Source organism: Cynocephalus volans, chromosome 6 (assembly GCF_027409185.1).
Source record: "Cynocephalus volans isolate mCynVol1 chromosome 6, mCynVol1.pri, whole genome shotgun sequence".
Lineage (NCBI taxonomy): Eukaryota > Metazoa > Chordata > Mammalia > Dermoptera > Cynocephalidae > Cynocephalus > Cynocephalus volans.
Genome location: NC_084465.1, coordinates 135,254,509 through 135,271,059, shown reverse-complemented (window position 1 = coordinate 135,271,059; position 16,551 = coordinate 135,254,509). Strand labels below are relative to the sequence as shown.

The 16,551-nt window shown below is 43.2% G+C and overlaps 1 protein-coding gene across 1 annotated transcript in view; it reads left to right on the top strand.

The window, feature by feature from the left end:
• The first annotated feature begins 1,645 nt into the window (after positions 1 to 1,645).
• The window catches only part of FAM171A1 (family with sequence similarity 171 member A1), a 122,933-nt gene continuing 108,027 nt past the window's right edge, over positions 1,646 to 16,551 (top strand). The window contains exon 1 of the mRNA XM_063100707.1: positions 1,646 to 1,742. Coding sequence (XP_062956777.1) covers positions 1,646 to 1,742 — 97 coding nt within the window. The remainder of the gene's footprint in view (positions 1,743 to 16,551) is intronic.

Below are 16,551 nucleotides of genomic sequence, written 5' to 3'. Positions count from 1 at the left end.
AGTGCCTGCCATGTCTTAATGCTCAATTGATAAAATTACAGTAACAACCCTCCTTCTGGCTTAGTGTTCTGGAAGCATCTCTGGGCACACAATGAGCCTGGTGTGGATTTCCTCAGAGCCTAGGTCCCCAGCAGAGGTTGAGGGTCACTGCGGTGCTGGCTGGGGGATGGGATGGAGAGAGGCAAGTGGACGTGAAAGTTGTATGGAGGGGGACATACAGACAGGAAAGGGTTGAGAGAAGTTGGGGTGGAGATTGGGCACCCAAGGCTTAAGGGAAACCTGGAGGTTTGTGTTGTGAAGAGCTTCAACTTTGGGGTCAGACTATTTTATTAGAATCTTGGCTCTCCTGTTGAACAGCTGTGTGCTTTTGGACAAATTCCTTAACCCTCCTTAGCCTCTGTTTACTCATCTGTGAATGGGGTTAATGATTCACATATTATGAAGACTGACAAAGATTCTTTGCTTGACCAAGCTTAAGTCAGGCTCCTAACCTTCTTCTAGGTCCATCTGTGTTTTTCCTTGTAAAATCCAGTTTTGGCACAAACCCTGATGAGTTAGTTTAGCAAGAACCATCCCCATCCTGGATGTCTGATCACCCCCGAGATCTGATTAGGTCCGTCATCCTCCACCCCGTTCCCTACCCCCCTGCCCATGACGTCTGATGTCTCCTCTTGGTGATTTTCCATCCACTGACCCCCACCCTGCTCCTTGGGTATAAAGTCCCACTCGCCCACGCGATATTCAGAATTGAGCCCAATCTCTTTCCCATCACAAAATCTCATTGCAGTGGTCCCTATACCCGTCATCGTGGTCCTGAATAAAGTCTTCCTTACTGTGCCTTACACTTGTCATTGGACAATTTTGTCTTTAATAAGACAAAATAAAACAAAAGTGATCAAAAGGTAACTAGGATCTCAATCAATGTAAATTCCTACCTACTCTAACCTTCTAGAGTATCCAGCTACAATCAACCTGAGGATGTTGGTGTGTCAACACTTAGACACTGAGGGCCGACTGCAGTCTATACAGACTTTTGTCGCCGCTAACCTTTAACGTTGTGTGTCAACTCTACACTGGGAGACATTGGTGGATAGTGACACCAAAAACTGAAAGATGGTGTTATATTGAGGAGACCCGGGGAGGGTCAAATGCCTCCCGCGGACCCTCAGGTAACCAGGTGTGCAGTGAGGGCCTCCGCCCTGAAGAGCAGGTCCTTTTTTCTCTCCAGAGCCAGGGGTGGCGGTCAGTGCCCTCGGCCGGACACCGTGGCGAGGGCCTGGGGGCGCGCGGGGTGGGGACCAGGGGCGTCGGGCGGGGGCTCCCGCGGCGCGGCGGCCGCCAGGTGGCACCACGGGCCCGGGGCCTGGGCGCCGGCCGGGGGCGGCGGGGCGGGGCGGGGCAGGAAGGGGTTAAGGAGCTGGCGGAGCCGCCGCCGCCGCGGCTCTTCGGGGAAGCCCGGCGCGGGGCGCGGAGGAGGGAGCGGCGGCGGCGGCGGCGGCGGCGGCGGGGCCCGGCCAATCGGGCGGCGGGCGCGGCGCGCGGAGCCAGCGACATGGAGGGAGGCGCGGCGACCGGCCGCCCGTGACGCGCCGCCGCCCGGCCCGCTCGGCGCACCCGGGCCGCCCGCCCGCCCCGCGGCGCGGAGATGAGCAGGTCCGCGGCGCTGCTGCTCTGCCTGCTGGGCTGCCACGTCTGGAAGGCGGTCACCAAGACGCTGCGGGAGCCCGGCGCCGGAGCCCAAGGTCGGTGGGCGGCGGCGGGGCCGGGGGCTTTGTGTCGCGCCGGGCCTGGCGCGGCGGCGGCGGCGGCGGCGGCGGGAGGGTCGCGGGCCGCATTGTGGCGGCGGCGGTGGCGGTGGCGGTGGCCGCAGTACGAGCCGCAGCCGCCGGGCCTGCAGCCCCCCGCCGCGCTCCCGAGGGGGCGGCGCCGCCCGGGGACCGGGGCCGGGGCGGGCGGGGGTGCGGTGGCACCAGCTGTGGTTGCTGCTGCTGCGGGTGGCTCGTCGGGCTGCATCCGAAGGTCCTTTCCTTTATGCCGTGACAGCGACACGCGGCTCCATCTCCGCCGCCGCTCCCCGCCCCGGGCTCGGGTCCTCGAAGCCCGAGCACGAAGGCTGCGCTCGGCCCTTTTGTTGTGGCGGGGAGGGGGCGGCCGCCGCCCCGGGGTGCCCTCTGCGCCCCGGGGACTCCGAGGTCCGCGGCCGCTGCCCGCCTCCTGCCTGCCGCAGTTTGGGAAAGTTTCGGGGTCTTCTCCCCCTCCCTACCCGACGTCTTTTCCAGACCTTAAGGGATTTGCTTGGTGGCCCAGGAATCATCCCTGGGAGGGGAGAAGGATTGGAACTGGGAGGCCCTAAGCACTTGCAAAAAAAAAAAAAAAATCATTTCCAGGTCTGTCTGTCGCCAGCTCGTGCCTTTTGTTTAATCTTTGGCCCCTGCAAATCTGCTTTGCAGCCCGGGGAGTAACGTGGTCGCCTCTGAGAATGGCCACTAGACTGTCTTTTGTTTTGAAAATCAGAATTTATTTGGGGGGAACCCCGAAGCTTCCTTGGCACGCTGTGATGGGGACAAAATCAAGTGCTTCTCTGTTGCTGGCCTTTTTAAAAGGGTGACTGAGGCCTGCAGATGAGTATCTGCATCCCCCCAGGGCACCACTGCTTGGCTCCCTTGCCCCCCCACCCCCCACCCCCTTCTCCCACGAGGGACTTCCCTGCAGCCGTGTAGACACCCCCACATTCCTTGCCCGAGTCCTTTCCTCGCAGAAAGGTGTGTGTCCTGCAAGGCTGCCCTGAGGACTGAACAGACGAGGAGCACTCCATCCCAGCGTCCTCTTGCAGGGACCCTTTCCTTGGGCTAACCCTCCTGGGGTGCCTGGCAGCAGAGAAACCTGGACTTCCAGCCCGAGGTTGTCACAGGGAGGCCAAGCTCTGCTGACAATCTGGGTTTAGTTTGTTACCTACATGTTGAATTAAAGGTTTTCATATTCATCACTTGCCCGCATCTCTTTAAAGCATCGCTTCTTCTCTAGCTATGGTAGAATATGACCATTATGAATTGTGTATAAATTTAGTAATGTATATTGTAGAAGGGGGGACATTAACAAGGTACAAAAAGACCCATGTGTCTCTTCATGTAGGAAACGAATGTTTAGAACATTAGATCATCAGTGTCGAATTGTAGCCTCTTTCATTAATACCCCACTGCTTTTTCAATCAGCTATTTTAACGAATATGATATTTGCGCCTCAATGAGGCCATTAATTCCAAAGAGCTGGTTGGATTTTTTCTTTTGCGCTTGAAATAGCAATATATGGAAATATTGAGTTTATGCACTAATAAAATAAGGGAAGTCATGGCTTCAATTTAAGAAAAAAAAAAGTCACGGGGAAAGCTACTAGGTTTAGGTCTAAGACCATGTTTTACTGAGCTCTTTTGCTAAAAATCAGATTGAGTAGCTAAACTCTCAGAAATGGTAATATTCTCAAGTGGGAGAGAAATGGCCATCCTGTAAGAATATTTATGCCGTGGCTAGAAGTATCTTATGATTTGAGTGGAAGATCGAGAATCTTGGAATATTTCTCCTCTTGGATTGCTTCCTTGATTCGTTATTTACTGTAAGCATGGCTCTTTAAAGTGTTGACACCAGGAGCTCCATCAGAAGTCAGGGTCTCACTAGCTAGCATCTGGATTTTGAGCTATTAGTATTTCTTAAGGAAATGGATGGTTTCTCCTTTGACATTCAAAAGTCACTTTCAACCCACTGAGTTCTTCTGCTGTCTTGACACTTATCACTCTGTATTTTAAAACATGGTTTTTAAATTCATGTCTTCTCTACTGTCCTGGATCGTGTATGCAATGAAGACAAACACTACATCTGATTTCACTTTTCATTTACCACAACCGGTTATGGATTGTTTTGCACACAGCTGGTGCTCAGGTAGTGCTGAATGGGTAAAGGGTTGAAGCTGGTTAATATATATACCATAATGCAACCCGCATCATCATCATTGGCGTGCATTTTAAGAAGGAAAGTTCAGTGTTTACCTTCTCTGAAAACTAATTTGTAAGGGTTTTGTTTTTATTGTAGCAACTGTTACTTGAATCTTACTTTGAATAAGCATTGTGCACACACATTGTGCACCAGCAGGGTTTGGAAATGACTTAGGAAAAACTAAAGACCTCAAATATACGGAAATCATATAGTATTCCAACTCTATTCTTGGGACTAGATGACACCTTCTTTATTAAATGAATCTTTATTATATCATCTGAGGAAACTAACATCTGCAAAATTTCTTGGCATAACTTTTCTATTTATATATTCAAGATTAGATTTAAGGTTTGGCTTCAGATCCCCTAAAGCTGCTTTTTTACAGATTACTGTAGCTGCTGTGAATCTGCAAAGCGATTTCCAATGCAACAGTTAGTTGCCTCAGTGAGGCTTTGCTTTGCTAATCATGAATTTGAACTAGCTCCAGAATATGATTGCATGTTTTTATTAAGTGTTTCATCTAAATTGCTCTGAAGTGTTTATAGTATCTAATTTTTTCTGGGAATTTTACAGAGACTTATTCAATAGTGTTGACTAATTTTGACTTCCTTCACCTCTTACAAAACTGCATTGAGGAGTATTCTAAAGGGATGGATTTTTGAAGCCCAGCCCTCTTTTTGTGTGCCAAAAGAAAGGTCAGAGCTAGGTTAAGGACTTTATGCTCAGACTTCTAGTGTGTGATCTTTATTTTGTTGCTAATTATCTAATAGGAAGGTATTTTGCAATGATGTGCTAACTTTTTGTTTATCTCAGAAAAACTACCCTCAGTCAGAACATTTGAGGTCGAATGCTTGGCCACCTATCCCCTCTCCAAGGGGTCTATTCTTTGCCAAACACAAACTTCAGTTCTTAGAACACTGTGATCAGTTGAAAGACCATGAAGCCCTATAAGATATCAGAAGGGTCATCCAACAAGCATGACTTATGCTGACATTATATTAAGAGTATAACATCTGAATAAAGCTTATGGGCTCACATCCTGGGAAACTGCAGGAATTGGGTTTGTGGAAGCCCTGGCCTGCATGGCAGGCCAGGTGTGAGAACTCTGTACAGAAGCAACAGCAATGTCTAGGGAAATTTCTGGCAAAGTCTTTGAGATGACTTTATGAATTACTTTTGTATCCTATTTGTACTTGTAACTTACAGGTTTTTGGCTTACAGCTTTAACCAAAAGAAGGGAAATACTGCATGGATTTCTAAACTAATAGCTTGCAAATAAAAGTACTTTTGCAGTTTTAATCAATTCATGATGAAAAAACTACTGATATCTTGCTAAACCTAACTATATCTTCATTATTGTTGGTAAACACTGATTTAGTAATTTTTGTAAATATTAATTTATTACTATTAGTAAATTCTTCTTACTAAAAAAGCACATAGAAATAAGTTGGACAGGAAACAGACATGTCTAACACTGTGTATTGAACGAAAAGTTAGACAAAACATATTTCAGAGGTTTAAATGGAAGAGTTTGTTATATGATAAGAACTACGTGTGTACTTTTTGTGAAACACGTTTAATTGAAATTATTATACATATCAGTAATACTATTATAGTTTGATCCAGTTATAAAGAAATATTGTAAACAAATCATTTTCACTTGATTTCACCAAATATGACTTCAGGACTTTTAAAGATCATAGTTCTAGCTAAATTATTCAGTTCTCTCCCTTGTAATCCATATAATCAGTAATCTTACAAATAAATTTATATAGCATATTTTAGTGCCAGAAGGATCTTGGAGATGAAGTTTATTTTCTGTGTTCTGAAGAAGAGGGAGGGCAGACCAAGAGAAGAAATAAAATGCCCTAAGGTAATGGCACTCTCTAGCCACACAGACCTCACGGTCCATAGAATAATGGACCCAAAGATGACGGTGTCCTAATCTCCAGAACCTGTGACTATGTTACTTTACATGGCAAAAGAGACTTTGCAGAGGTGAATCAGTTAATGATCTTGAGGTGGGAATATTTTTCTGGATTGTCCAGGGGGGCCAATGTAATCAAAATGGGTCTTATGAGAGGAAGGCAGGAGGATCAGAGTCAAAGGAGACGTGACAGTGGAAGCAGAAGATCAGAGTCAGAGAGAGATTGAAGATGTTACACTGATAACTTTGAAGATGGAGGAAGGGGCCATGAGCCAAGGAATGCAGGTGACCTCTAGAAGCTGGAAAAGCCAAGGAAACAGATTCCCTCCTAGAGCTTCCAGAAGGAATGCAGCCTTGCCAACGCCTTGACTTTAGCCCAATGCAACTGATTTTAGACCTCTGACCTCCAGAACTGGAAGATAATAAATGCGTGTTGTTGTAAACTTCTGAGTTGTGATAATTTGTTATAACAGCAACCAATACAGTCGGGGTAATGGTACAATGTGGACACTTTTTGGAACCAAGCTACTGAAGATAACATTTGGAGAAATGCATGGAATTCTTGTGTCTGTTTATCAAAAGTCTCACAAACTGGAGCCAAGATGGGAATAATTGTAAACACCTCAAGGATTCCTCCCATCACCAAAATAACTATTTTTCTTCCAGATAAGATCAACGGGCTACGACTTTTCTTTTGTTCATAAGCAAGATCCACTGAGTCTGCTATGTTCCTTCCAGAACTGGGATTCACACCTCTGGGGAGAATATATATGTAGCCTCTCAAACACCTGCCAAAAGCCACTTTTAGAAATCTTGTTTGCTTCCAAGCGTTGCTCTAATTTTTGTTAAAACACACCCATTAGTAACTAAATGAGGTAAAAGAAAATTGTGATCAGATGTCACCATGAGCACCCAATGCCTTGAAATGTTAGGGGACCCCCCCTAATTTGAATGGCTTCCCTGTTGTCTCAGAGGCTCAGCACACCCCTTCGATAGTTCTCTACCTCTCCTAAGCAAATGAGCCCCACCAGCTCTGGGAGCCCAAGACCATTTGAACAACTGAAGAAGCCCCTGTGCTGGCGAGGGCAGGAGCAGTGTGGACACCCCTGGACCAGCCTCGGCACTGCACCTGTTATGGAATAGAGGAAGAGTGAATTCCTTGGTCTCCTGCAATTTCCATTTTGTTGGGAGCCAAAGAAACGAGTTCAGTGTAGCCCAGTTAGGGAGGCAGGTGCACTGGGACAGGTCCCAGAACAGCAGCTGAAGGAGGCACTGGTGATTGGGTGGAGTCGTGTGGGATTCAAACCGCATGTTCTGGGGGAAGAAGGATGGTGACGTGTCCTGGCACCAGTCTCCTCCCAAGCAACAGAACTCAAGAATGGAGAGAAGCTTGAACCTTCTTGATTTCTGGGCTTTGGCAAAAGGTGAATAAATAATGAAGAAAGAGAAAGTCACTCAGTTATTTTAAGGCTGAAGACCTTGCTGCATGTTAGGGTAGCATGCTTGTCTCCCCATCATATCTCATAAATGTTCATTTATGTCTCTTAATTTCCACTCCGTGTGTACCTTAGCCTCACGGGGTGCTTGCTAAAAACAGCAAGTCTTTATCTCTCTCTGTTTTAGTCTGTTCCTTCAACACAGATGCTTTTCCACCTTGTCTCTCTTTAAGCACCATTTTATCCATGTTTTTCTGCTCCAGAAAAATGTTTCCCTTTTGCACAGGGTACAAAGTCTAAATCCCAAATTCTGGCCTTTACAACCTCCCTGCCTTTCCTCACATGCCTATTCCAACTTTATCTCCTATTCTTCAACAGTTTAAATCATCTTCTCCAGCTAGAACATTACCTTTCACATCCATGGATGATGGCTGTACATTGTTTTAACCTACAGCTTATTCTCCTCTTTTCTGCTCTTGAAGTCATGTCTCTGAATATTAGCATCTGCTATATAAAGACAGTATGCTAAATACTTAGACAAAAAAAGGTGGTATGTGGGAGTGGGGGAAAACAATACACTTTTAGGTAAGCTTGAATATTTAGAAGTCTTTACCCTCTGATATTTTACATTCTAATCGAAAAATAAATGAATAATGTAAGAGGGACGTCACTGAGGTACTTTTTATGTACATAGGCAAGAGTCCCTTGAGTATGACACTTGTATGAGTAAAAGTCCAGCTGTCAGTTGTCTGTAATGTTTATTTCTAGGTATTTCAAGGATTTATCCACAGTGGAGCACAGGAAGTTTTATTTCAGTCAGCATAAGCATGCAGCACATCACTCACTGTTCCTAAAAGTTGTGAGTTAGGTAGAAGAGGTCCTTTTGCTGATCAGATATTTAAGGAGCTACAGCATAGATTGGAAGATACTGGTATTATAGTGATTTCTGATGTAAGTTGAAGCTCCGAATAACAATTATGGAAACAGTTAAGTAAAGCTGTCTCATATTACTTAAATTGGATGGGAAAGTAAGATGATCAAATATCTATTTAGTATATTCATCAAATATTGTAAACTCTTAATTTTATATAAAACATATAAAGACTCAAATATGAGAACTGGCAAGATCTTTTGAAATTGTGGGAAGTAGCAAACAGCATAGGAAAAGATGGCTTAAGAGAAGATACCCTGAAAGTAAGTATTAAGTTTATGAAAGATTGTTTGGTTTTATTATTTTTGTTTGTCTTGTTTTAACCTGTACCCCACAGAGAAGCATACGTTTAATGAGGAAAGACTCAACTATTTCCAAGTCAGATGAACATTTTCATTTGCTTAGATTTTTTTGAGCTCGGAATTAGAATAGCAAAATTGTTAAATTTACATTAGGAGAATGATTTGGGGAGAGCTAAATGAAAGACCCTGGACCCTTTGATTAAAGCTGTCCTCAGTCCATAAGGTGAGTCCTATTAGTAAGACTTCTGATTTCAAAACTGGTAATTAGCAGCCCAGTCTCAATGGATGAGATTCTCTGTCTTCTTCTTCATACTTGACAGTATTAGTGTGTTTGTGGTTTGGTTTCTTTATACCATAATTATTGCTTAAATCTCTTCTATTGGCAAAAAGGGCCAAAAGAAATGTTTTCTAATAGAAATTTATCTTAACAGAGAGAATCAAAGCACATGTATCTTGGGTCTTAATATCTTATTATTAGTATTTATTATTGATTTAGATGCTTATTTTTAATAATTATCACTTGGTATTAATAATATTTTACTAATACTTTGGATGAGGACATTGCTGGGGGCATGGATCGTACTTTCTTATGAAATAAAGGTAAAAGGGGGGCTTGCAAAACTTAGATCCAAAAAATAGAGAAATCCCTCTGTGGGCAATAACTATGGCAGTAACAAAGTCACAGAATAGAATGGCTTAATTTTTTTTTTTTAATCAATGGAAAAAGGACTTAAATCTTTTGGGTGACTATAACATTAGTCAAGTAAAGAGTGAGTTTGACTTGGTTACCAAAACCACCAAGGTCATTTTGGGCTGTCTTCATGGTTTCTAGAAAGTGGATTAGGACATAATCCTGCTGTGTCATGATCTGGTCTCACCATACTTGGAGGATTGTGTTTCATCCTAGATGCCAGATTTGATATTGCTGTTGACCCTTTCAAACATAGTTAAAGGAGGGCTTGAGATGAGGTCTCTTAGCCTCATGTGCTGTGATTATCTATATCATATGGATATCCGCTCATGAAGTTTGCTGATGCTGGGCTGGACCTGCAGGCCTCTGTGCTCACATAGCCCCCTGCAGGGACCGCACTGCCCTTGGTCATCACAGGCTCAGCTCCAGAACAGCTGGGCTGAGTTAATCAGGAGGAGAAACTCCAGGCTTTCTTTTTCCCCCCAAGGATAGCAGCTAAATGGGTAGCTTCAAAGTCTTGTTTATGAAAGATGGTCCAGTCCTAGTGAACATTTGGTCTAGAGGAAATAAAAAGATACAAGGAGACATACTGGGGAACTTCAGGTACTTTAAGAGTCATCGTGTTAGTTTTCTATTGCCGCCTTAACAAATTACCACAAATTTAGTGTCTTAAAACACCCATTATTACCTCACTCATGGGTCAGAAGTTTGGGCATGGCATGACTCATCTGAATCTCTGCTTGGAGGCTCACAAGACCAGAATCAAAGCATCAGCAGGGCCCTGTTCCCTTTTGGAGGCTCTGGGGAAAAAAACTGCTTCCAAACTTATTCCACTTATCAGAATTCAGTCCTTGCAGATGTAGGACAGAGGTCCTGGTGCTTTGCTGTCAGCCGGGAGCCCTTCTTGGTTTCGTAGGCCACCAGCATTCTTTGTCACCTTTCTCCTTCCATTGCCAGATCAGCAACAGTGTGTCAAGTCCTCCCATACATCAGATCTCTCTGATTTATCCTTCTTGCTGCGGCTCTCTGACCACAGCCAGAGAAAGTTCCCTGCTTTTATGGGCTCATATGATTAGACTGGGCCTGCTAGGTCGTCCAGGATAATCTCCCTGTTTTACAGTCTATAACCTTAATTACCTCTGCAGTCCCTTTTGCCAGTTACCGTACTATATTCACACATTCCTGGGATGAGGGCGTTGACACCTATCTTTGGGGGTTCATTCCACCTGCCCCAGCCCTAACATAGAGGGTGGATCATGCTGTCTCCAATGGCAGAGGGAACTGGGAAGCTGATTTCTCAAACATCAGGGATGCTCAGTAGAAGAAGGGAAGTCTCAAGAAGGTTCTGGGTGAGGGACTTCTTGTCCCTTCCTACCCTGGACTTTGGAACCCAGCATGGGCACACATGCATCGAAAATAAAAGGCAGCTTATGTAATACCAAAAGCGATATTTAAAGTGGTATTGAGTTTTGGCATTTTGACTCTGAGAACCTGGGGGTCAAATTTATTTAGCTAACTGTGATTTACTAAATTCTTTGAATAGAAAATATTGATATGTCTTTTACACTTAATGTTAAGTCGGTGTAATAGAGACAGGCACTCTCAGCTTCATTAACTAGATATGAAAAACGTAATAATAACAATTAGCTGGCATGTGTTAGGTGCTTATTACGTGCCAGGCACTATGCAAAATACCTTGATGGATTCTTTTATTGATCTTCACATCAATCCTGTGAGGTGTAAGTATCATTCTGATTTTATAGAAGAGGAATGTGAGGCACAAAGAAGATAAACAACTTTCTCAGAATCATACAATGATAGGCAGAGTCCATTGCGTCATAGGAGGCAGCCCGGCCATCACCCTCAGTCTGTGCTGCTTTCTGACTCAGAGGATTAAATTAAAATTTCACACAATTTTGATCATCATGGCATTTTACCAGTATAAACAAGGGCTCTTAACAGGCTGGTCGTTTTTATGAAGAAAGACAGAAGTACCCTTTTGTGTGGTCCCTGTTTGCCTGTGAGCCATGGAAAGCGACCTTGAATGGTTATTTACTGAGTAGCTCCTAAGAGCAAAGCTGGCACTTGGTGCTGCGTGGGTTCCAGATGTGTAGAAGAGATAAGGAGCTCACACAGATAACTCACTCTCATGAGCTCTTGAGGGAGGTCCAATACAGCAGGGTGGGATTTGGGGTTACACCCAGCTGGGGTTGGAGGAATCTTCTGGCTTGTGTTCAAAGCCCATTAGCATTTGGCAAACTGTTTATATTGCAAGAGAAACATGTTTGAACCCAGCAATCGGCGAGTTGGGGGTCGGGAAGGATGTGGTTATGTGTAAAGTAGTCGTACAGGTATGTTTGGATTTATAAAGCCTAATGAGATGCCTTTTTTTTTTTTTTTTTTTTTTTTTGTCTTTTTCGTGACCGGCACTCAGCCAGTGAGTGCACCGGCCATTCCTATATAGGATCCGAACCCGCGGCGGGAGCGTCGCCGCGCTGCTAGCGCAGCACGCTACCGAGTGCGCCACAGGCTCGGCTGTTGCTCCTTTTGGCATAAAGGGAGGATTTATTTGCTCTGAAGTAAGTGTGAAATACCAATACTTATTTGGTTTTTGAACTGGCAAAAGTTTAATCTTTTTTCTGTCTCTCTTTTTTTTTTAAAGAGCTTCGTAGTTCCTCTTTGCTTATACAATGATCCAGAAAATTAATTTTTTTAAAAAAAGATAGTATTATGGGACTATAACAGGTTTTTTCCAATTTATTTCATGAAAATGTTTATCATACGAAAAATTAACATTTTGCTATACTTGCATTATTATTTACCTATCCATTTATTCATCCTTCTATTCATTAACTGTCATATTTCTGATACATCTTGAAGCAAGTCACAGGTATCAGTGCTCTTTCCCCCAAATACGTCAGCATGTATGTATATCTTTAATTACTATTCAGTATTTATGGTTTTTAAGGAAAATTTACATATAAGAAAATACAGATCTCAAGTGTTGATGTATGCATATACCTCTGCAACCCCAAACCCTATCGAGATACAGAATATTACTATAACTCCTGAAAATTCTCTCTTTGTCCATCCCAGTAAATCCCTGTTCCTACTCCTGAGGTGCAACCACTGTTCTGATTTTTTTCTACCATACATTAGTTTTTGTCTGTTCTAGAACTTCAGATAAATAGAATCAGACAGTTTGTACTTTGGCTTCTTTTATTCACCATAATGGTTTTGAGATCCATCTATGCTGTGGCTTGTATCAGTAGTTTGTTTCTTTTTATTGCTGAATAGTATTCTACTGTATGAATATTCCACAGTTTATCCGTTCTCATGTTCATGGACAATATGAGTTGATGTAACAACTGGTTTCTAGTTTTTGGCTATTGTAAATACAATTGCGTGAACAGTTTTATACAATTCTTCTGTGGACACGTTTTCATTTCTTTGGGGAAAATACCTAAGAGTGGAATTGCTGGCTCATGAAAGGTAGGTGAGTGTTTAGTTTCAAAAGAAACTGCTAGACCTTTTTCCAAATCAGTTGTATCTTTCTATACTACCACAAAAATGTGTGAGAATTTCTGTTGCTGCACATTTTCATCAACATTTGGTGGTGTTAGTCTTTTTAATTTTAGCCATTTTGAGGGCTAAAATTATATATATATATAATTTTATATATGAATATATATATATGAATGAGTTGATTTAAAAAAAAATAGCACATACATTTTACTTTCCAGATACAAATGTCTTGAGTTTTTGAAGTGTTAATGCATTTTTAGAAACCAAAATTGAGTTTTCACTATTATGTTTATGTTTATTTTAAATAACCTCTTAATACAAATTTTGTTTTTCTTCAATATTTTATTAGTCTTTCTCATGATCAAATTATCCCAATGAAGATCCCATCTGATCATATAGAACCATTTTATCACAGACCTACCAAATGAGCTACAGTGTGTGTGCCCGTGTGTGCGTGTCAGGGGTGGAGAAGAAATGGGAGAGAAAGGGAAAATGAGAATAACCCTTCCCAAGTCTAATATCTGCAGACCGCAGATGCAGAGCTGGAGGTGATAAAGGACTGTTTCACTCTCTAAAGGAAACCCAACTGCACGTGCCAGTTGGGAGGTACAGTGTTGATATGCTCAAATGAGAGCCAGAATCCTTTAATTCTAGGCAGCATCAAGAAGTTACTTGGGACACTTCATTAACCCTTTTGAGTCATTAGTGTTTTGAGTCATTTCCTCAAAATATTCCAATTGCCTTTAAAAGTGAAGATAATAAGGTTCTAAACATGCCTATCACAGAAGTCAGAAAATTTGAGTCAGTGTTGGGCATACCAGGGGATGGTGTACTGTAAAAAGTGAAATGCTTTGTGATTTAAAAAGCTGCTCCCAAAGACTCGATGTATCACTTAGAAAGTTAGGCCAGATATAATTGTTTCCTTATTTCCTCTGCTTGTGCTGTTAACCTATTGTCTGTTGACAAGTTTTAATGAGAGGAGTTTTATTTCAGCAGCAATACCTGTTGTAGAACAAAGGTTTATGATACTGGAGCGTTTATACTGTCTCAGCGGGAGCCACAGCCCACTCTGTCTCTTTAGGGGAAGCACTGCTGGAAAAAGGACCCACATACCAGGCTTGGGGGTTCCCTGGGCCCATCTCCCCAGGCCTTTTCCTAAGATCTGGAGACAGACAGCTGCCAGGTTCATTGTCTCGAAAGCATCTCTGTCCTCTACTTTTCATGCAGAGCTTGGAGAGCACGTTTGGAGGGATCTGGAGTGCCAGGGTAGCAAGGGGTTTTTGCTGCTGCTGTTTTGTGATCACAGACAGCCTGGTGGGGTGAGGTGGGCCCAGGGCTGCCAGGTGTGGGGCTCTCTCTGACCCAGTCCCACTCTGAGCAGGCATGCACCTGAGCTGTCTGTATCTCAGAAGTGGCTTTACGAGGACAGTGCCCAGTGTTGATGACATCAATTCTAAGTTACCATGAGATCATGTTAAAGCTTGGTATACATGTGACATTTCAGATGAGTGGGCCTGTACATGTGCGAACTTAATGGAACTGAGCTATTGTGGCGGTCCCTCTTTGTGATCAGGCGATCCATGTTTGGGATTAGGGAAGAAGTGGGTGTTGGAGTCAGGTCTCCCTGTTTTCAGTTGTTTCTTCTTTCTTGTGGCCTTTCCTAACTTTTATTCTGTTTCCCCTGCTTTTTAGAAACTGTATCCATGCAGAGAGCAGTGACACCAGTGAACTGTTTCCCTGCTGGATACACTGTTGTTACCCCTTAGTGGAGGTATTTTCCATATGCCAGTGTCTGGCTTCTTTGGACTCTGCAGAGACAGAATTAGTAGCATAAATAGCCCTTCTGTTATTTATATGAAAATAGAGATTTTACAAAAGGAGAAGTGTTTTTTGTTTGGGGGTGTTTTTTTTATACTAACTTAGAACATTTTCTGGCTTTAATGCTCATGAGATATGTTCATTCAGTCTGATTCCTCATTGTAGAGCCCTATATTTATTTGGGGTTTAATGTGACAGAAAGTCATACTCTGGGAATTGCTGATTGATCTATTATTGTGTCAATATGTCTGGTATTAAGAAAATCTGTAATTATTCCGAGTTAGGAAAACAGAGCAGTATTAGATAAATGCAAGTTTATTATTCCAAATCTTGTAATGCAAAAGGGCAATATCTGCTTCTGAAGGATGTCTTTAAAGAAATTACTTGTGTTTAATGCCATTTGTTCATTTGGAATAGTCCCATCATATCAGAGGTTGGAGATGATTGGTTTCAGGTGCCGCCTTTAGAACAAGGTTTTTCACTTTCTGCTCGGCTGCTCTGTCTCTTTTCTTCGTTACCTGCCATCTGCTGTACATATTTTTGAACATGTGATAAGGCATATGGTCAAGGGATAGAAAAGTTAATACATGCAACTGGTGAGGGTGGAGGACATAGTGTCTGCATCTGGTCAAGTTTGCAGCCCATCTGCCAGAGCACAGAGAGCCCTTTTAAAATGAGGCTTTGCTCTCCAGGCCCTGCGTGGACAACCCCCACAGTCCACGATTGTCCAAATGTAGCAAAATTAAGTTCTCTCCTTCCTAAACTTCACTTGCCACTCAGTGCATATACTCAGTGCAGAGTTTCATAGATATGATTTTCCCCCTTTGCTGTAAATCTCAAGACTGCCTAGTGCAGTTAAACTCAAGAGTGATCTTTGTAGCTCACTCACCTCTTGGCAGAGTGAACTGTGCAAGTGGCTTTTCATGCACACTTTGTATTTTCTTTAAAGTTGATTCTTGCGCTGTAACTTAGATTTTTAGTTGCATTTAAAATTGATAAAGGCTCTCATTGTGCACTTTCCCCACTACTTTTTGAAAGTTTTCTTCACCTTCTTGAACCTCATCTGCTATCTTAAATTTAAAAAGAAAACCACTGCCTATATTGTTGTGATTTTTTTTTCAGTGTCTTGATGGAAATCTATTGGATGCTGCAATAAATGTTGAACGTAGGCATTCTAAATCAGTACGTGTTAAAGTACTTCGCAAATGCTAAGGGAATATGAGAAAGGAGTTACTAGCTTTTGGACCAGGGGTACTGTTTATGTGCGCTGGTTAGATAACATTTTACTCATGGGGTGGGGCTGTTCTCTGCTCAAATCTTTCCATTCTAACCTCAGACTTCTCAGAGTCCATGAGAGAACCAGCAAGACTTGAAGTTAGACACTCATTAACCTTATCCTTCCACGAGCTGTTTCATAGCTGCTTTTTACCACCAAAATGTGGATATCATTATTATAAATTTGCATGGTCCTTTCTGGATTTTCAAGTGCTTTCAGATCCACTATCTGTTTTGCTCCTCCTAATCCCAAGAGGTATTCAGGGGAGATATTATTCCTTTTTATATATGAAAAAAATTTGGCTGGAAGTCACGCAGCTGGTACAGCATGGAGGTGGTAATCCCACACGCGCCCGCCCCCTGTCCCCCTCTCAGCGCATCTTTCTCGGTGGCTTAAGTGCTCCCACTGTGACTCAGTTGTGGTTTCTATGCAGGGACTGTCCAGTATGAGCGACCTTGTTCCTGGGCTGCGCTTCATGCTGCTGTCCAAGCATAGCTCACATGTTCACAACGAAGTACCCATTAGCAGTCACTTCTCATGCCCAATCACTAGGGATACAAAGAAATAAGATCCAGTCCCTGCTTTTCAGGAACTCAAGCTTCCATGGGGGAAGCAAAGATAAAAATATATATATATAGTATAAAGTGCGGTAGGTATGA